Below are 19,424 nucleotides of genomic sequence, written 5' to 3' on the forward strand. Positions count from 1 at the left end.
GTGATATTCTGGACTAGACCATTCTGTAGCTTCTGGATCACTTACATGACCGTAATCTACGGTTCCTAAACCACTGTTGTGTTTAATACTGTAAACTACCACGTGTCCCCCTGCCCCCTCCCTCCAGATCAAATTAGTAATGCAGTGTTTACAGACACGTGTAATAGTCTAATGAAGCGGAGTAAAATGGGAAACGTTTTACGCCATGGCACAGGTTTTGAATAGCCGACGCTCTTGATGAATTCATGTTGATTGTTTACCGTTACTAATGTTTACATTCGAAATACAAAGTTATACAAGTCTGCTTTGGTGTTTGTGTAATGTTTAAGCTGGGGGGATTTAGATAATAAATACAGAAACAATGTTTAAAAATAAATAAATAAGTAAATCCAGAATGTCAACTTGTTGATCAGACCTGACATGGCTGGTGTCTTTAGTTTCAGACTGGAGCTACGACGGTGTACGCCGGATCGTTTCCCTTCTCGGCACTTAATTTGTAGTCGGACTATATATGTTTAAAATAATAAACACTGAACCGGACACATGAAGCGCAAGCAGGATAAAGGTGCTCTTTATTGTCGAGAGCAGTTTGGTATTTACAGAGGGAGACGCCATGAACAAGAGGACAGTGGGGAGGATGGGTGAGGTGAAGAGGGACGACTACGCCGCCTGCGCTTCCATCCTCTTCTTCCTCAGGTTCAGCCGTCTCTCTCGCTCGTACTCCTTCATCCGCATCACGTAACTGCAGACGGAGAGGAAAAGAAAAATAGGAGAAAATGCATAAGCGGAGATAAAGATGAAGGGATTTAAAATAAAAATGACCTACAGGTTACATCGATGCCTAGAGCTGGACTATAAGTGGAATTTTCACCAACATATTTATAGAATTTGGCAGGTTTAAGAGAAACGCTCTGTAGACTCCATCATGCTAGTACACACAAGTCAGGGTCTAAGAATACCGTCGGGTTAAAGCCCTGACGTTCGTACAGCAAGAAGAGCAGAAGTCCACGTGAAATATGCAGGAAGCGCGAGGTTAGACTTTTTAAAATCAGTTTCGTTTTGGGTTGGAAAAGAGAACGATCGTGTATTCGGCTCCTTTTGTCCAACAAAACAAACAGAAGAGGCACGACTCTGCAGTAGGGAAATGTCAAAGGACGGACGAAAAAGGAGTTTTCCTGCTAAATCTATCCAGAAATCTAGTTCTTTGAGCAACGAGGCAAGCCACCGTGTGATATTCGGGCCAATCACATACAAGGAGAGATCTCTGAGGGAAACTCACATGGAAACCGTTACTGATTTTCTACTACGCCATCACGATCGAAATATCACGTACCTTCAGCATTACATTTCTCAGTTAAGAACCCTATGAAACTGCCATTAGATAAACATTAAAACTAATCAGTCATGACGTAGTGCTTTGGCCAGTTCACCCACCTGCTGAGAGATTTTATGTCCTGCTGTTATAGTCAAACTTGTATTATTTCCCTTTTATAATTCATTCCTTCACAGGCATCTCTCTTTTTTCTTTTTTTTTTTTAAGTTAATAAAACACATTACCAAAAAACCACAAAGTGTAAACTTTCACACACTGGAAATCTGTTATAGAGCTCTAAACAACACCTTCCGACCACTCAGATTTGAGAATCCGGAGGCACCTTGGTATCAAGGGATTTCTAAGCAACAGCCACTGAACATTGCACAGAAGAAATAAAGAGTGTAAAGTGAAGAGCTTACTCCTGGTGTTCGCAGTAATCCCAGTCGTGTCTCTCGTGCTTGCAGGCCAGGAAGTTGGGGAAGTTGTCTCTCTTACACTTCATCAGCTTGATCAAGTAATGAGCGCAGTAATCACGCTGCTCCAGCGGCAACATCGCCATGTTCATGTGCTCCTGTGTGGCCACAGGCTCTAAAAAAAATCACAACACACATCTGGGATTATATACAACAGCCACACCAATTTAGGTCCTGTGTGTGTGTGTGTGATGGTCAACACTGTTTCTCTGCTCCAACATACTAAACACACATGTACACTATTCAGCCATAATATTAAAACCACCTGTCTAATATCGTGTAGGTCTGACAGCTCTGACCCGTCGAGGTATGGACTGTGGTATCTGGCACCCAGATGTTGGAAGCAGATCCTTTAAGTCCTGTAAATTGCGAAGGTGGGGCCTCCATGGATTGGACTGTTTGTCCGGTACATCCTACAGATACTCGATCAGATTGAGATCCGGGGAATTTGGAGGCTGAGTCGACACCTTGAACTCGGTCATGTTCCTCAAACTTTTATAGTGTGGCAGGGCGTGTTAGATCACGGGGGCTGGGGGGGCGTTGTTAGGGGTGTCTGAATTACAAAGCTTGAGATTGAAATCACATGCACTCTATAGTGCACCGTTTTTGGATGTTTTGCCATTTTGTAAGCCAGTGGAGAACATTTAGCGTACTAATGCAATCCCACAATGCACTGCAAAAAGTGTTAAAGAGACGTGTCCTTATAAGAAGTGCACACTTCACATATACACTAGAAGAAAAAAAAAAAAAAAAAGAACAGTGACATTTTTTCCCACTGATCTGTCCAGTTTAGATGAGTGTAGCCTCATCAATAAGGTGTTTCAGCCTGCAGACCCTCCACTCACAGGATGTTTTTATTGTTATTCACAACATTCTGTGTAAACTCCAGAGACTTGTGTGTGAAAATCTCTAGAGAGCGGTCTCTAGAGGCGAAATGAAAAACATCACAGACTAATTTTGTTGTGTTATTCAAAGTGTTTTTTATTCGTCTATTTTTATTTGTAATTTGGAGTGTTACTTTTGGGTTCAGTTTGCATGTATATCTTTTATTTACTTCAATATTTATTAATAGCTCATATAATAATATTTATATATGCGTTTCATTTAAAAAGTACAGCACATTTTCATGGTACAGTCAGTACTGCTTATTTTTGTACTAAAAGTTCAGCAATATTTTACTTTGAGTGTTGTGTTTTCATTCAGCATCAGTTTTACAAACTATGGGTTGATGAATCGGTTATCGGTAAAATCCACTATCCTTCGACCTTTACAAGGTATATAGAGGACTGACAACAAAAACCCACTTGACTAGTGGCAAACAGCGATGGTCAGGGGTGCAGGTAACTAACATCTGTGTCCCAAATGGCTGATTTGCTGTGGTTGTTATATTTCTATAACGATGCAATTATTTTGTTGTTGTTGTTTATCTCAAACACACCTCTCTCTTTCCTGTCCTCGGTGAAGCCGAACTGCGGGTCGTGTTGAAACGGGCCTTTCGGGTTCGGCGCCGCGTCCCGCTCCGTGATGTAGCTCCGCACCAGATGAGACCCCATTCCACCCTAAACCAGAACCATACGCCTGATCAAACTTCAAACTATAAAGACCTTTCCTTTATAAAGAAAACAGAGTCCCACTCGGTCACCTCCAGAACCGCTCGTCTGCTTATTTCCGGTTTGCGCAGGAAACAAGCAGGTCGGCTGGCACGACGTGTAACACATTCCGGAATGAACGCGCGCGGTGTAAACATTAGTTCCGCACCGAGTGTTTCACCCACAACCTCCATTTAGCCATTGTATCACGATCACCTGTCTTACAGAACACTTTGATTTTAGGTGTCTAGTATTGATCTGTTCATCTGAACCTGAAGTATTTTGTTATAAAGTAAGCTAAAGTTACCACAGGAGGTTCTTATTAAAGCTAAAATTACCACAGCAGTGTATTATTATAGATAAAGTTACCACAGGAGATTACTATTAAAGCTAAAATTACCACAGCAGGTTATTATTATAGATAAAGTTACCACAGGAGATTACTATTAAAGCTAAAATTACCACAGCAGGTTATTATTATAGATAAAGTTACCACAGGAGATTACTATTAAAGCTAAAATTACCACAGCAGGTTATTATTATAAAGTTACCACAGGAGATTACTATTAAAGCTAAAATTACCACAGCAGGTTATTGTTATAGATAAAGTTACCACAGGAGATTACTATTAAAGCTAAAATTACCACAGGAGATTATTGTTATAGATGAAGTTACCACATGAGGTTATGAATATAGTTAGTTACCACAGGAGGCTATTGTTATGGATAAAGTTACCACAGGAAGTTACTATTAAAGCTGAAGTTACAAGAGGAGGTTATTATAAAGTTACCTCAAGAGATTATGTAAATTGTTTTAATGTTACCACAGAAGGCTACTGCTAGCTAAAGTTACCTTAGGTGATTATTGCTAGCTAGCTAACAGAGCTAATCAGAGTCTCTTTTTGATGAAGGTTGGAACATCTCATACCACAGTAGCGTATTTTATTTATTTATTTACAACAAACCCAAACACACAGGTGTATTTTTGCTTTTAATTAAAATGACTTTTCCTTCTTAACAAAAGTAACAACCGACAATTAATAAACCATGGGACATCGCACAGATGAGGTATAAACCTACAGACACAACAAACCCAAACACGGTACAGAGCAGCATGAGAACGAGTAAAAGGCCTCAGTGACATGAAGCCTTGATGCATAGAAATGTGGGACCTACTTCGGACATGTGATTAAACTGATGTGCACATTCATCACTGTCTTGTTCCTGGGACAAGTTAATGAGAACATCTTACACACCCTACCACAAACACACAGCACTGAAGAGCTGTTATAGTGCAAAAATAAAACAAAACACAACAACAACAGATTAACAGTCAAGAGCTGCGTTCACACAGAAGGGTTTAGCTATGGTGTGTGACAATGCATACAAAAAAAAAAAGATGGACATTTCGGTATTTATCTCAGAGAAATTCCGTGAGACCTTTCATTTTTATTATTATTGTTGTTGTTGTTGATAATATTATTACATAATAATTGATACTATTGGTATTATTACATAACAACAATTATTATTGTGATTTGTTGCATTATCTTAAGATCTTCACTCAATGTTTTTAAGTCATTATTGAGTCAATAAATGCATTACTGTATTTAAAGAGCACATCCAAAGATGTAGCAACAATTAAACAGCTGTCCAACAACCCGCATTTCTTAAATTTCTCTCAACGGTCATATAGTTGTGGAATAAGCCACCTAAAAACAAACAATGGTAGCTAAATTAGCTGACTATATTTTAACTCTTCAGCTTTACACATCTAATCATTACACATTAAGTTGTTTTCTCAGGATTACAAGATGTCAAGACAGAAAAATAAAATGCACGGTATCTCTGGGCAGCTGTAGTTTAGGATAGCCAAATTGATCTTTATAAGTTGCCACATTAACACACAGTCAAGTCTTAAAATGTCACGAACTGTTTAGTAAACTATTCTTTTAAATCTTTTCCTTAGACGATGCTCATTAAAGTCTGATTTCTGATGTGTATGACAATTAAATCTACACGAATGTCCACCTCACACACCATTTAATTTACTTAAGCTGGCATACACAGTTAACTCAAGACAGTATCACAAGTACACTCCTAACACACAGTGTTACTTTGGTCTCTTAATATGGACTTCACTTAATGCATCACATCACCTTTTCTACTGCTTTCAGTCTATAAACACACACCGTGTACAATTCCTGCTAACAAAGAATGATGGATAATGGTCGAATAATGAAATAGTGGACTTTATATGATCACATACACACAGGGCACGTCAAAGACTATACGCATCATGATGTATTCAACTCGACAAGACCACACAAAAGGAATATTTATAAAAAAAAAAAAATGAAGTAATAAATAACAGTTACTGTTGAAACAGTTACACACAGCTGTCAGGGCCTCTTAAAAAAATAAATCAGAAAACAAAGATGGTCGACATTTTTCCTTTGAACTCTCACAGATTGTATTTGTGTTTGAGGTGGACGATATGACAACATGGTATTGTTATTGCGATAAATTAGCACACACCGATTTGTGTCATGCAATCAGTCAGGGCTTAGCATGAAATACTGGACTTAATTACACAATGCAATAGTTAAGCAACATTATTTAAACTAGCAAGCTACATAAATGTAGCATGGCGATAACATTAACCAGCTACGCAATTATTTTTGCTAACTTTAACATTATGTCTCTAATAGCTATCGCAAGCTAGCTGACATGTCATCAAAAACATCATCTATGTTTTCCGCCAAGATAGCTAGTTAGCTAGCATTAGCCCAGCTGTTTATTTTGTAATAATTGTGTAATCTAAGTCGGTATTTTATGCTGAGCGTTATGGCAAGTCAATCCTAGTTTCTTTTTGTAAACACTGAAAGGAAAAATCAAACTTTTGTATTTTCCCATGGAATTTTTAGTGCTTTGTACATTCTTTTCTTTACTTGAACTATTTTTTGCTTTGGAAAACCTCAGAAATAGGAAATATATACACACGATACGTGAGAAAGCCTTCAATTATCGTGATATTACCATGTTTCCCCATATTGCCCACCCTTAATCAGAGAATCTGTTTGAATGATTGAGAATGTTATTGCAGTTCTTCACCGACATTTTATTTATAGAGCACTTCATAGGCGACTTGCAATACCCTCATTTACAACTAATAACACTGTAAGATCACGATCGGATATCTACATCAAAATTACAGCGACTAACGTCGCTTGTTGGTAAACCGTCAACTACAATATTAACAATAGTATTTTTGTTATTAATAGTATTTACTTATTCACACATATTACAGTTTTGGGCATAGAAGAAGGATGCTTATGAAATGCCCCATCAATAAAATGTAACAGCCATTTCATCAGCAAAGAGACTTAAATGGAATGTCAAATAAAATATGACCCACAGGTTTTTTAAAAACGCTCACAAAAACCACGGATCATCAGCATGTCAGCGGAACCGAGCAGTGTGTCCACCTCCAACACTGTTCACTCCAGACACTACGAAAGGTGAATCATGTGTGTCACCGCACACCAAACATCACCATATATGCAGGCCCAAACCTGGTGTAGAGTTTGGGCCTGTGATGACCACAGTAAAATCGCAGTTATTTTATAGCCACAACAAACATGTTGCGATTACTTGTAGCTCATAAAAAAGAGCGGAGAACTTCTGTCGACTGGAATTTGTCGACACCAAAGTCCAATTCGCTTGAATGGAAAAGGACGCAAGATCCACATCAACCCAAGTACAAGTCTGAAGTCAGCTTGCTAACCCACAAATCCACTTGTTGGTTCTCGACTTGTTCGAGTGACCTTGGTTGCCGAAAACATGCCATATATCAACACTCCAGCTACAAAACATTTTCTGAACACCATCTGTGTTTTTGTGAGGGATGGAATTGCTGGTGAGGAGCCCATCATTAATTCATAATTTGAACAGGTGGAATTCACGTCACATTTACATATGTACAAAGTACAACCTTCTGCAGCAATGATTTCTAGTCCATGTGATTTCGCTGTTGGACTCCGGCTCTGAATGGAAATTTATAGCACACTAAGCATTATCGCACTGCTTAGCATTTTTAAAGGGAGTTCCATTTTGTAAGCTACACTATATGGCCAAAAGTATTTGAACCCCTGACTGTCACACCCATATTTGGTTCTTCCTCAAACTGTTGCCACAAAGTTGGAAGCACAAAGTTGTATACACTGTCTTTGTATTCTGTAGAATTACAGTTTCCCAAACACTGTTCCAGCATGACGATGCCCATGTGCACAAAGTGAGCTCCATGAATAAATGATGTGTGAAGATTAGAAGAACTTAGAAGAACTCGAGTGTCCTGCACAGAGCCCTGACCTCAACCCCACTGAACACCTTTGGGATGAACCTGAACACCAACTGCACCACAGACCATCTCAGTCCTCAACATCAGTGCCTGACCTCAACGTCACTCATGCTCTTGCAGCTGAATGAACACAAATCCCCACAGCCACGCCCCAAAATCTAGTGGAAAGCCTTCCAATAAGAGTGGAGCTTATTATAACATCATAGGGGGAGTAAATCTGGAATGTGATGTTCAACAAGTACATATGGGTGTGATGGTCAGGGGCTGACAAACCTTTGGCCATATAGTTTACACTTCTTATACAGAATCCAGGATGTTCTATGGAACTTTGGGAGGCTATAAAACCGGTTCTAGAATCTGACAGATTCTACAATTAATTTTCTGATACAGAATCCAGAACTTTCTAATGGTCCTTGGGAGGAGTCTAGAAACTGTTCTAGAATCTGATATATTCCAATAAAAATTTTCATTTTCTGGCATAGATTCTAGAACTTGCTATGAAACATCGTAGGGAAGACTGGGATGCAGTGCTGCAGCTATGTAGGTCAGAAACTGTGACTCAGCAATCCGTTCTAAAAGATCTTGGTGAGCTCTTGCTCGAAAAAAAAGAAAACGTTGTTCAGCCGACTAAACACGTCCAGCGTTGGTGTGAAATCCTGCACACGAAATCTGATTTCAGCCTATGAGGAATTCCTCAAACATGCCATCATCAACTAGCAGACATGTCCATGTTTTGGCGTGACATCTGCTGCCCCCTAATGGACAGCGCAAGCGTCTGTGAAATCAACTGTTGAATTTGATCGCAGGTCAAAGTTCAAGAGCTGAGGAATCACATCCATCTCAGCTGCACACACAAGATCGGTCCATCTTTAGTGAAACATTTGTTTTTGTCACTCTGTAGTGTGCAGTGATGTCTCAGGAGCGTTTTCATGCTTCGCTGGATGTTCTTCATCCTCATAGGAATGGAAAGAGATAATAACGTGTGCGAGTGTGTGCGCTAGTATCGTTAAGACAAACATCTGGAATATTCCACCGTTAACAGGGAAGGGAAAATCCAGTATGGAGTGCATTAGAAGTGTGTATGTGAGTCGCTTGTGTCTCTGTAGAAAGCTCCATTGTGTGCGAGAGAGAAATCTGAGCGTGTGCGCGCTATGGAACCGAGAGTTCGTGTCTCAGCAGAAAGCTTCGTCGTCCTGGAAGTGGGTCCTTTGCAAAACCTTCACATGGCGCTCATAGATCTTGAGGGCGGGGCCTAGTCTGATTGACAGGCCGGTCAGGACGTCATTGCGCTGCATCAGGAGGAGTGATTTCCCATCGATTTCCTATTACACAACAACAGTGAGAGCCAATTAGACCTGCGCTACTACCTACACATGCAGTTTTTAAACTTATGCTTATAGGTAATGAAGTGTCATGCGCATACCTGCATCCTAAAGGCGAGAGCCTGCTCTGGAAATCCCGCCGCGGTGAAATAACTTGCGACGTCTGCCACCGTCCAGTCGATCAGATTTGTGATGCTGGACTCTGACTTTACAAAACTAACACACACCAGAATCCAAGACGCATTAATCAGTGGGTCTGTCAGTGATTATTAGGAATGGTACGTTCAAGCCATGTCAGAAAGCTCGTATATACGAGTTAAACGTGCATGATTTTCTTTGAACCCAGAGTTTCTGAGTTGGTGGGCGTGTCCGTAAGAAAACATGGTGGAATCAACGGATGCAACGTCTGTAGTTGATGGTAAATTGGTTGAAATTGAATGATTTCAGTTATTATGTGTTTGGTATATGTAAATTTTATACACTAAATACCGATAGCACTGTACAATTATGATATAATATGTAATGATAAAATTTACAGAGGCTTCATTAATTGATTAAAAACTTTTTTTTAAAAAAAGCAAAACACACTTGATGCACACTCTTTATTCTTCATTTTCTAGAAGTAGAATTAAAACCCCTTGCTGTAATTGTTTCATTAATTAAGAGAAGGTACACCGCCCTCTTGCGCCGAATCAAAGCGACTTCAACGCACCTGACCCTGTATTCATGACTTCTCAGGAGGACTTGAACGCGCAGTAAATCCCGTTTAAAATCCTTGACCCCGATCAAGCTTTGTATTGAGAGTCGGAGACTCAAGTCCAGACGGTTTTCTGGACGTGTTATACAGATTATTAAACCCTTTTAAAATATTTAGTGCCCCAGAGGGTTCTGTATTTTTTGGAGTAGAGCTATCCGAGACAGGGTTTTCTGAGAAGAGGGCAAGCACTGAAATAAACTAAGAGTTTAAAATAAAAGAGAGTCTTGTATATTGCCGTATTGCTGCATGAATAGCTGTAGGTGTAATCATCACATTAATCACTACGAAAAAACTATTTGGTTTAATTTAACAAAATGGCCTCCACACTCATTATTCAGCAGCTTGACAAAATAGCACTTGATCCAGCACTTCCTGGTATTCTGCATGTTTTCTGTACAGTTAATTGTGCGCAGAACTTAATGAAGCCATGAGATACAAAACCAAGGCATGAAATCGTTACGTGTGCAGCGCGGGATGGAGACTATTTTATTCGTCACAGCCTAATTGTATTGTGTGTAGCAATGAAAAAAAAACCCCACAAAGAGTGTGTCTTTCATCATGCATTACTGTCATGCGGTGCACTCACACTCCTCCGTTCATCCCTCGTTCTTCGGCTGCTCCTGGAGAGGCAGATGGAGTCAGCAGACAGGATGACACGCCCACTTCAGCCTTACACACTGAATCTGTACACACACACAGCATATTATAAACAAATGCTTGCTAGTTGACGAGATTGTTCATGCTTGGGTTTGGCACACAGACATGCATTCATGCTTACGCACAAAATTACAAATTTATACTTACAGCTTTTAACTGGAATAGAGGGTGGAATCGCGACAATGTCTGAGACGACAACCGCTTCATCCTGAAAGAGGGGAGAGAGTGAATGTGTGCAGCACCACAAAGTTGTAATGTAGTGTGTGTGAGTGTTGTGCAGGGGTAGATGTGTGTGTGTGTGTGTTTTGCAGGGGTAGATGTGTGTATGTGTGGTTACCTGTGTGATTGTTGTGCAGGGGTAGTTGTGTGTGTGTGTGTGTGTGTGTGTGTGTGTGTGTGTGTGTGTGTGTGTGTGTTTAGTTACCTGTGTGAGTGTTTTGCAGGGGTAGATGTGTGTGTGTGTGTGTGTGTGTTTAGTTACCTGTGTGAGTGTTTTGCAGGGGTAGATGTGTGTGTGTGTTTGTGTGTGTGTGTGTTTAATTACCTGTGTGAGTGTTTTGCAGGGGTAGATGTGTGTGTGTGTGTGTGTGTGTGTGTGTGGTTACCTGTATGAGTGTGGTCACTTGGTCAGGTATGGCTTCTCTTTGATCTTGTGTTAAATTTTCTGTGTGAATCGACTTTCCCGGCATCACCATTTCAACTACAGAGAAATTGACAGGTGACAAACGATTCCTTTACTTACACAGACACACACACACACACACACACACACACACACACACACACCTTCATTGCCACACTGTTCAGCTTCCTGTAGGGAGTTCAGTTTAGATGGCGATGACTGCGGTGAAGGCCGGAGTTCCTCCTCCATGATGGCCGGTGTGTGAGTAACACCACACGCCTTCACCTCCTCAGCAGCTGAAAGTGGAGCGTGTGCGTGAACTTTGACGTCTGCTTCTCCTTCAGGTTTGGCGCTCTGGGGCTCGAGCTGTGTCGGAGGCTCGGCTTCTTCCTCCATCTTGCCATCCTCCTCGCTTACCACCTCCATCGATTCCACCTCCTTTACTTCTTCCTGTATACACAATGCACACTGGTTTATCTAACACACTAATCTGATCTCAACACTGATTCTCTTCACCATGACTCAGTACACACTCTTTACTGCCATGGCGAGGAATTTATTAAGAAAAAGAGATCACAACTAAAAACACTGCTTTGTTCTTTTAACCGAACCACTAATTTATACATCTTGGGTAGTGTAGTTGGGTTATTTGTTTTGTTATTGGGGTGTTTTTTTGGCCCTCTTCAGGTCACCACACAGACTGGATTTTGATTGGATTTAGGTCTGGACTCTGGCTGGGCCGTTCCGTGTTTTGGTGAAGGCGTTCCTTTGTTGATCTGGAGGTTTGCTTCTGGTTGTTGTCATGCTGAAAGGTGAAATTCTTCATCTTAAGTGTTTTAGCAGAAGCCTTAAGGTTTTGCGCCAAAATGTACTGGTATTTGGAGATATTCGTTATTCCCTCCACCCTGATTAAAACCCCAGTTCCAGCTGAAGTAAAACAACCCCAAAGTACGATGCTACGACCACCGTGCTTCCCCTTGAGGATGTTCTTTTGGTGATTGTTTTTTTGTGCCAAACGTCTTTGGTATTACGGAAAAAAGTTCAACCATGGTCTCATCAGACCATAACACATTATTCCACGTGGTTTTGGGAGATTGGATGTATTTATTTATTTATTTATTTACTGGTTAAAAAATTCTTCTGTCTTGCCACCCTACCCCATCGCCCAGAGATATGAAGAATTCAGAAGATTGTCACATGTAGGGAGCAACCACTACTTGTAAGAAATTTCTGCAATTCTTTTTAATGTTGCTGTAGGCCTCTTGGCAGCCTCCCTGACCAGTTTTCTCCTGATCTTCTCATCAATTCTGTTCTTAGTAGTCTTACTGTCATGCCATATTTTCTCCACTTGGTGATTATTGTCTTTACAGTGTTCCATGGTATATTCAATGCCTTGGAATTGTTTTATAACCCTGTCCTGATTGATATTTTTCAACACTGAGATCCTGTACCTGCTTTGTAAGCTCTTTGTGGCCCATGGCTTTGCCAGTTGGCTGTTACCAAGAAGATGTCAGGAAAATCCTACTGGAACAGCTGGACTTTATTTGGCCTTTAATCGAAGGTGTACACTAATTAGTATTTAACATGAGTTTGAATGTGATTGGTCGATTCTGAACACTGCCACATTCCCAATCATAAAAGGGTGTGCACACTTACACAAGCTGGGTATTGGAAGGTTTTTTTCCCCAAAAAATTTTTTCTGGGTGTTTGTCATTGATATTTATATGTTGCAATTTCATAATAAAGGTGACAAAAGTTCAGACATGATTTAAGTTGGTTTCTTTCTTTTTCTTTTTTTTTTACATCACACAAATCTGCCATTTTATCAGGGGTCTGTAGACTTTTTTTATATCCACTGTAACAACATGTTGCTTTTATTTTTCTGGAGGCAGCAAAAGTTTAGCGCAATCCCGCAGCATCATGGATGAACAAGTTCATATTTACTTTGATCGGGAACTCACTAAAGCTGAAACTGTGTCCGTCGGTGATTGACGACTTCTACATTAGTGTCCGACATTTGATGAGGAGGATGTCAGGTCTACAACTTTATTGTCGAAGACAGTATAGTGACCCTGGTTCTCCTCTGGGACACCCTCTCTCTTAACGCAGAGTTAAAGTCCATCTCAACAGCGGGAAATTATCGAAAGCATGACGGCGATGGCAAAGATGCCAAGGTGCATGCAACACCAGTCCCATTCACAAAGCGCGAGATTTTCTTGTTAAAAAATTACGTCGTGAAAAAACAGCTTTTGTTGTGTCGAGAGCACGAGAAAACAAGAAAGAAATAATATAATGCATGACCAATGCACCGAGTTAAAAATAATCCAATGTTGAAAAGGTGCTCTACCGACCCTTACGGGCGGCTGTGGCTCAGGTGGTAGAGCGGGCTGTCCACTAATCGTAGGCTTGGCGGTTCGATTCCTGACCCACGTGACTCCACATACCGAAGTGTCCTTGGGCAAGACACTGAACCCCAAGCTGCTCCCGATGGCAAGTTAACGCCTTGCATGGCAGCTCTGCTACCGTTGGTGTGTGAGAGTGTATGGGTGAATGAGAACCAGTGTAAAGCGCTTTGGATAAAAGCACCATATAAGTGCAGACCATTTACTTATAATATTTAACCACTTAATCAGACAGAATGGCATTACTGATATAACTCTAACTCAATGCATTTTGAAATTTGCTTTTATTTATATATTTTTATTCTCATTCTGCCGAGGTCCTAAAAACTCAGAGGTAGTCAGAGAAACATATCTATACATACTCAGGGAGATGTTGATAATAAGAACCTCACTTTCGTCCAGACTTTGACATATGAATAATAGAGAATGAATAATAATAATAATAATAATAATAATAATAATAATAATAATAATAATAAAGTTTCAGGCATTTGTTTTGTGCTTAAAAGCCAAAACAATTTCCCCCACTACAGGCCTAGTTTAGTGTAGTTTAGTGGTGTTTTGGTTAACACCAAAAGGTTAATCGTGGTTTCAGTAAAGAACATCATGAGGTGTATTAGCGGCCGACGGTGGTGTGTGAAGAGTAATAACATTTTTATAGAAATCATTTATTTGAGGTAAAGTCCTTGCTTGTGGTGTTTTTGTTTTTGGTGAGCTTCGGTTCTGCTTTGCTGACACGGTTCAGGTAGTCGTTAACCTTGCTGAGCTGAAAAACACAGTACCGGATGTGCGCACCAATCATTGCAGTCGGTGCACAGATGCTAATGTGAAAGACGCGCGCGCGCAAAAAAAAGGACAATGTATTATGCGCTCTTTTGCGCCAGAGCGTTAACAGGAACATGAAGATAAGCGGAGTCTCGCGAGCCCCAGCAACCCCTCCTCAAAAAATATAAATAAATAAAAAATCATCCCTTCTCCAACAATAGCACAGTAATGCACGAGAATGTCCGTTTCAGAGATTGCGGGACTGTGGGCCGCGTCCCAAATCGCATACTTAAAGCAAGAAAGAAAAAAAAAAAAAAACAACCCACATATCATCATCTGTACCGGAGGTGGCGTAATGTTTTGAAATAATGTTTAGTGCAAAGGTTTGGGACGTCGCCATTGTTTTTTTTTTTTTTTTGGTAATCAAAAAGAGTAAAACGTTGCTGCCGCCGCGAGGAGGAAAAAAGCGCAATGAAACTCGCGTGCTTCTCAAGCTAGACGGAGAGTCGCGCGAAAAGGAACTGAGAAAAGGGGCAAAAAAAAAAAAGCTAGTGGCGCGGTGAAATATCCACCATCGCGAGACACAGGTCAAGTTCGACCGCGCAAGCTCGCGCTCCGTCCATTTCTCTCACTTATTACAGGGGAAAAAACAGTCGCAAGCCTCGCGCCCCCCTTCACCGACCCCTCCCTCCTGTTTTCCGAGCGCGTGGAACTTAACAGACACCGCCTAGTGAAAAACATCCAGCACAACTTTCATGTGAACAAAACCTGGCGAACTGCGCCGTTGTGGGGGGAGGAGAAAAAAAATCACGCACAACGGATAAAATTTCGACGCTAAACTGCAGCGCGCTGTTTTACTGAAGCTCGATTGGCGCGCGCTGAAACGTGCGGCGGGCATCGAACAAGGGAGAAAGCAGGAGCCCGCACGAGCTCGAGTCCGCCGCACCTTGTTTTTTTTTTTTTTCCTTTTTCTTTTTTCTGGGTGTATGTTCAAGTGAAACAGCAGGGGCACGCAGACAGTTTGTGCGCGCGCCTCGAGCAGAACAGAGACGATAGAGAGGTGTCGGGGTTTTTTTTTTTTTGTCCTCCCCCCACCTTCTCCACCCCGCGCTTGCTCGCGCGCACACACACCGAGCGCAGCCGTCACGTTTGCAAAACACATACATGACTCAAACACACACACAAAAGAAAGATTGCGCTGATGTCTTTTTGTCAATCTGTGAGTGCGTGCTTCTCAAAACAAATCGCGTGCACTCGGTCACTTGTGTTGAAAATTTATTAGGGAAAAAAAAAGCGGAAATGAGTCGTTGCGGATGTGTCTGTCGCGTGCTTTCCCCCAATTTTCTTTCTTCACGTACCGTTATCATGTATTTAATTATTTATGAGTGGAGCATGCTCGAGCCGCCTCCGGTGTAAATACATTTATAGAGTTACCTGCTTTGAGATGCGCCCGTCCTGCGGTGCGCTGTTCGTGTTCGCCGGGAGTCGCGCGGACGCCTTGGTCGCCCCCGTGCTCCCCCCCCATCTCCTCGCGGGCACGGTGATGTGACCGAGGCGCGTCCTGCGCAGGCGACCTTTGTCGATCTCGCGCTCCAGCACCACTTTGACGCGGTGGCGGGTCAGCTTCTCGCCGTCCGCGTGCGCGGCCTGCGTGCCGAGGTAGCCCAGGATCTCTTTGAGCCCGAGCGACGTGTGACCCCGGCTGTTCCGCTCGCTCAGACTCCACACGGCCGCCACGAGCCGGTCGCCCAGATCCGCCGCTTTGACGCCGCTCTTTGCAGCCCTGAGTTGGGGCGCGTGTTGCTTATTGTTTCGAGCGCTCGTGTAAGTTCGCCGCTCGGACTCGGGTAGGTCGGTGCTCGCGTGGCTGACAACAGAGCGCGTCTCTTCTCCTCCTCCCTCGACCCGTCCAACAGCAGGACTTGAGGCGTCACTCGAGTCGTTTCTCCCGTCGCAACTCGCGAAACTGCTGATTCCGCCAGTCGCAGGAGACAAAACCGCTTCTTCTTCTTCTTCTTCCCGTTTCTCTTCAGCGGAGCGCGAGCAGCTGCTGGGTGAGGGATCTCTGCACGGCGTCAGCTCGCGCTCCTCCCGGTCCGCGGGACTACGCGCGCTGATGTTGTCGTCGTTCTTGGCGTTACTACTACTGCCACTGTTGTCGAAAGCGGCGTGTTTGGTGCGCTCGCCCGCCTGCTCGACCTTCCGTCGGCATTTCCGTTGCACTTTGGCGGCGTTCCGGTACGACACAGAACCCTTGTAGTTAACTTTCAGCACAGTTTGCTCCTGAATGAGCTTCTCGAGCTCGGCCCGCGTGCGGTCTGGGTCGGAGCCGTGTCTCCTGCGCACCATCCGGCAGATCCTCTCGAGGTCCGGTCGTGCTTTCCTCGAGCGCAGCGAGTCGATCGTCTCCAGGATCCACTCTCGGTACCGCGGTTCGGACATCGTCAAAAAATATATTGGTTTGTTTGTTTGTGTTTTGTTTGTTTGTTTGTTTCTTCTCAGCGCACGCCACTGCAGCCAGGGGGGTTTCCGGTTAGGATTCGTGGCCTCGTTGCGCTGCTCCGCTTGTCTCCAGATGAAGCGACGGTGAAAAGGAGAGAAAAAAAAAGCAGAGAGAAAAAGAAGCGCTCCGCTTCTCTGCTCCGCTCGAGCCCGGCCGCGGACGAAGCGGAAGCCCTGCTGTACGCCTGCGTTGGCGCTTAAGGTGGACCGGAAACACTGCGCGTTCAACATTATAGTGATTATTTAAGGTGGAATGGCGGAGTTATCTGTCAGAGGCGCTCTTTTACTGGCATAAAGTTGGTTTGACGTTGGAGGTTCGATATTCGCGGATATGCGGAAATTAAGGGACCGTCTCTAAAGTTACATACGACATTGTTATACACGTTTCTAACTTCAATAACATTTGAAGGGAATGACTTACAGTCATATAACCAACTGTAAAGTGTTCATCTAGGTGTCAGGTATGATGCACAACTTTTAGATTTTTGACATTTAACAAAATAAACTATTAAATCATATATAAATGTTGCCGTGTATTTTATTACTGCATGGGCCCATACACAAAATATACCATAATTTAAAGCTCAATAGCATTTGAAGGGAATGATGTACAGTCACACAACCAACTGGAAAGTGTTCATCTAGGTGTCAGGTATGATGCAAACCTTTCAGAGTTTTGATATTAACCCTTACAATGCATGAACCAAAAAAAACCTTCATGAATGCATAAACGGGTTCAAAATGACCCGTACTGGATCGAATGGTTTTCTTAAAAAAATAGATGTCCTATTAATGAAATAATTTCTCTCTCTCTCTCTCTTTCTCTCTCTCTCTCTCTCTCTCTCTCTCTCTCTCTCTCTCTCTCTCTCTCTCTCTCTCTATATATATATATATATATATATATATATATATATATATATATATATATATATATATGTATATATATGTATATATATATGTGTGTGTGTGTGTGTGTGTGTGTGTGTGTGTGTGTGTGTGACTGTACATCATTCCCTTCAAATGCTATTGAGCTTTAAATTATGGTATATTTTGTGTATGGGCCTATTCAGTAATGTAGTAAATATAAAATTTAAATGTGATTTAATAGTTTATTTTAACAAATATCACAAATCTAAAAGGTGTGATTATCATACATCATACCTGATACCTAGATGGACACTTCACAGTTGGTTGTGTGACTCTAAGTCATTCCCTTCACATGTTATTGAGCTTTAAATAATGGCATATTTTGTGTATGGGTCCATTCTCCAGTGAAATTCATATCTAGTTTACATGTGATTTAATAGCTTATTTTAAGAAATATAAAAATAAAAATAAAAGGTCATACCTGACACCTAGTCGAACACTTTACAGTTGGTTGTGCGACTGTACATCATTGTGTAGTGAAATACATGGCAATATTTATATATGATTTAAATATATGTGATATATATGATTTTAATAGCTTATTTTAATAAATATCAGAAATCTAAAAGGTGTGTCTCATACCTGACACCTAGATGAACACTTTACAGTTGGTTATATGACTGTACGTCATTCCCTTCAAGTGCTATTGAAGTTAGAAATGTGTACAACAATGTTGTATGTAACTTTAGAGACGGTCCCTTAATTTCCGCATATCCGTGAATATCGAACCTCCAACATCAAGCCAACTTTATTCCCGTCGCTCACTTCGCTTTTTTCCCCGTGACTTCATTCCTGCAGGTGCGGAGTTGTGCTAATTGTTTATTTATTTCTTTGTTTGTTTGTTTGTTTTAAAATGTAACAATATTAATAGTTATCATACTATTAATTATTTTCATATTTTGACGAGATTAAACAAATAAAGTCACACTAGGAATGACATCTGGACAATATTATGATTAGATTAGATTAGATTAGATTAGATGACCTTAACGTTTCTTGTCATTGTGAAGAGAGTATACATCAAACAGCCATAACATTAAACCCACTGACAGGTGACGTGAATAACAGTGATTATCTCCTTACAATGGCACCTGTCATGGGGTAGGAAGTGAACAGTCAGTTCTTGAAGATGATGTGTTGGAAGCAGGAAAAATGGGCAAGCGTAAGGATCTGAGCGAGTTTGAAAAGGGCCCAATTGTGATGGCTAGATGACCCGGTATTCAGTGGTTAGTACCAAAAGTGGTCCAAGGAAGGACAACTGGTGAACCGGAAACAGGGTCAAGGCTCGCTGATGCACGTCTGGTCCGATCCCACAGAAGCGCTACTGTGGCACAAATTGCTGAAAAAGTTCATGCTGGCTCTGATAGAAAGGAGTCAGAACACACAGAGCGTCACAGCTTGCTGTGTATGGACTTGCGTAGCTGCAGTCCGGTCAGAGTGCCCATGCTGACCCCTTCAGAGGTCTTCTGGACTCCATGCCTCGACAGTCAGAGCTGTTTTGGTGGCACGAGAGGGACCTACACAATATTAGTCAAGTGGTTTTAATGTTATGGCTGAACGGTACTTGCAAAGACACAAATGTGGCAGGATGCCAGTGACAAAACAGTGCAAAAGGCATATATAATTTGTTATAAACAACTGTGTGTGTGTGTTTAGTGAGTGTAGCGCAGTGAGACATTAGCGACAACACCAAATTCAGACAAAACAACAATCTTTTTATTTTTTATTTTTATT

General features: G+C 41.7%; 2 protein-coding genes across 2 annotated transcripts; both read right to left on the bottom strand.

The window, feature by feature from the left end:
- Positions 1–555: 555 nt before the first annotated feature.
- Positions 556–3,481, bottom strand: ndufb7 (NADH:ubiquinone oxidoreductase subunit B7). The gene is made up of 3 exons (XM_017457128.3): positions 3,227–3,481; positions 1,735–1,903; positions 556–742 (listed from the first exon to the last, which is right to left on the bottom strand). Exons 1-3 carry the CDS (start codon positions 3,339–3,341, stop codon positions 661–663), a joined length of 366 nt encoding a protein of 121 aa, XP_017312617.1. The 5' UTR covers positions 3,342–3,481; the 3' UTR covers positions 556–660.
- An 873-nt stretch (positions 3,482–4,354) lies between these two features.
- On the bottom strand, positions 4,355–16,996 carry samd1b (sterile alpha motif domain containing 1b). Its single transcript, XM_017457132.3, has 7 exons — positions 15,696–16,996; positions 11,259–11,544; positions 11,078–11,172; positions 10,620–10,680; positions 10,402–10,498; positions 9,160–9,274; positions 4,355–9,058 (listed from the first exon to the last, which is right to left on the bottom strand). Exons 1-7 carry the CDS (start codon positions 16,992–16,994, stop codon positions 8,909–8,911), a joined length of 2,103 nt encoding a protein of 700 aa, XP_017312621.1. The 5' UTR covers positions 16,995–16,996; the 3' UTR covers positions 4,355–8,908.
- Between the last annotated feature and the right edge of the window lie 2,428 nt (positions 16,997–19,424).

The sequence above is a fragment of the Ictalurus punctatus genome, chromosome 26 (genome assembly GCF_001660625.3).
Source record: "Ictalurus punctatus breed USDA103 chromosome 26, Coco_2.0, whole genome shotgun sequence".
Lineage (NCBI taxonomy): Eukaryota > Metazoa > Chordata > Actinopteri > Siluriformes > Ictaluridae > Ictalurus > Ictalurus punctatus.

Coding starts and splice junctions, on each gene's coding strand:
- ndufb7 (XM_017457128.3), bottom strand. CDS start 3,341: ATGGGGTCTCATCTGGTGCGGAGCTACATCACGGAGCGGGACGCGGCG. Junction 1,904..3,226: donor CGAGGACAGGAAAGAGAGAG/GTGTGTTTGAGA, acceptor GATTTTTTTTAG/AGCCTGTGGCCACACAGGAG. Junction 743..1,734: donor GATTACTGCGAACACCAGGA/GTAAGCTCTTCA, acceptor CTCCGTCTGCAG/TTACGTGATGCGGATGAAGG.
- samd1b (XM_017457132.3), bottom strand. CDS start 16,994: ATGTTGAACGCGCAGTGTTTCCGGTCCACCTTAAGCGCCAACGCAGGC. Junction 9,275..10,401: donor CGAGGGATGAACGGAGGAGT/GTGAGTGCACCG, acceptor GGTGTGTGTTAG/TTTTGTAAAGTCAGAGTCCA. Junction 9,059..9,159: donor CTCTCGCCTTTAGGATGCAG/GTATGCGCATGA, acceptor GTTGTGTAATAG/GAAATCGATGGGAAATCACT.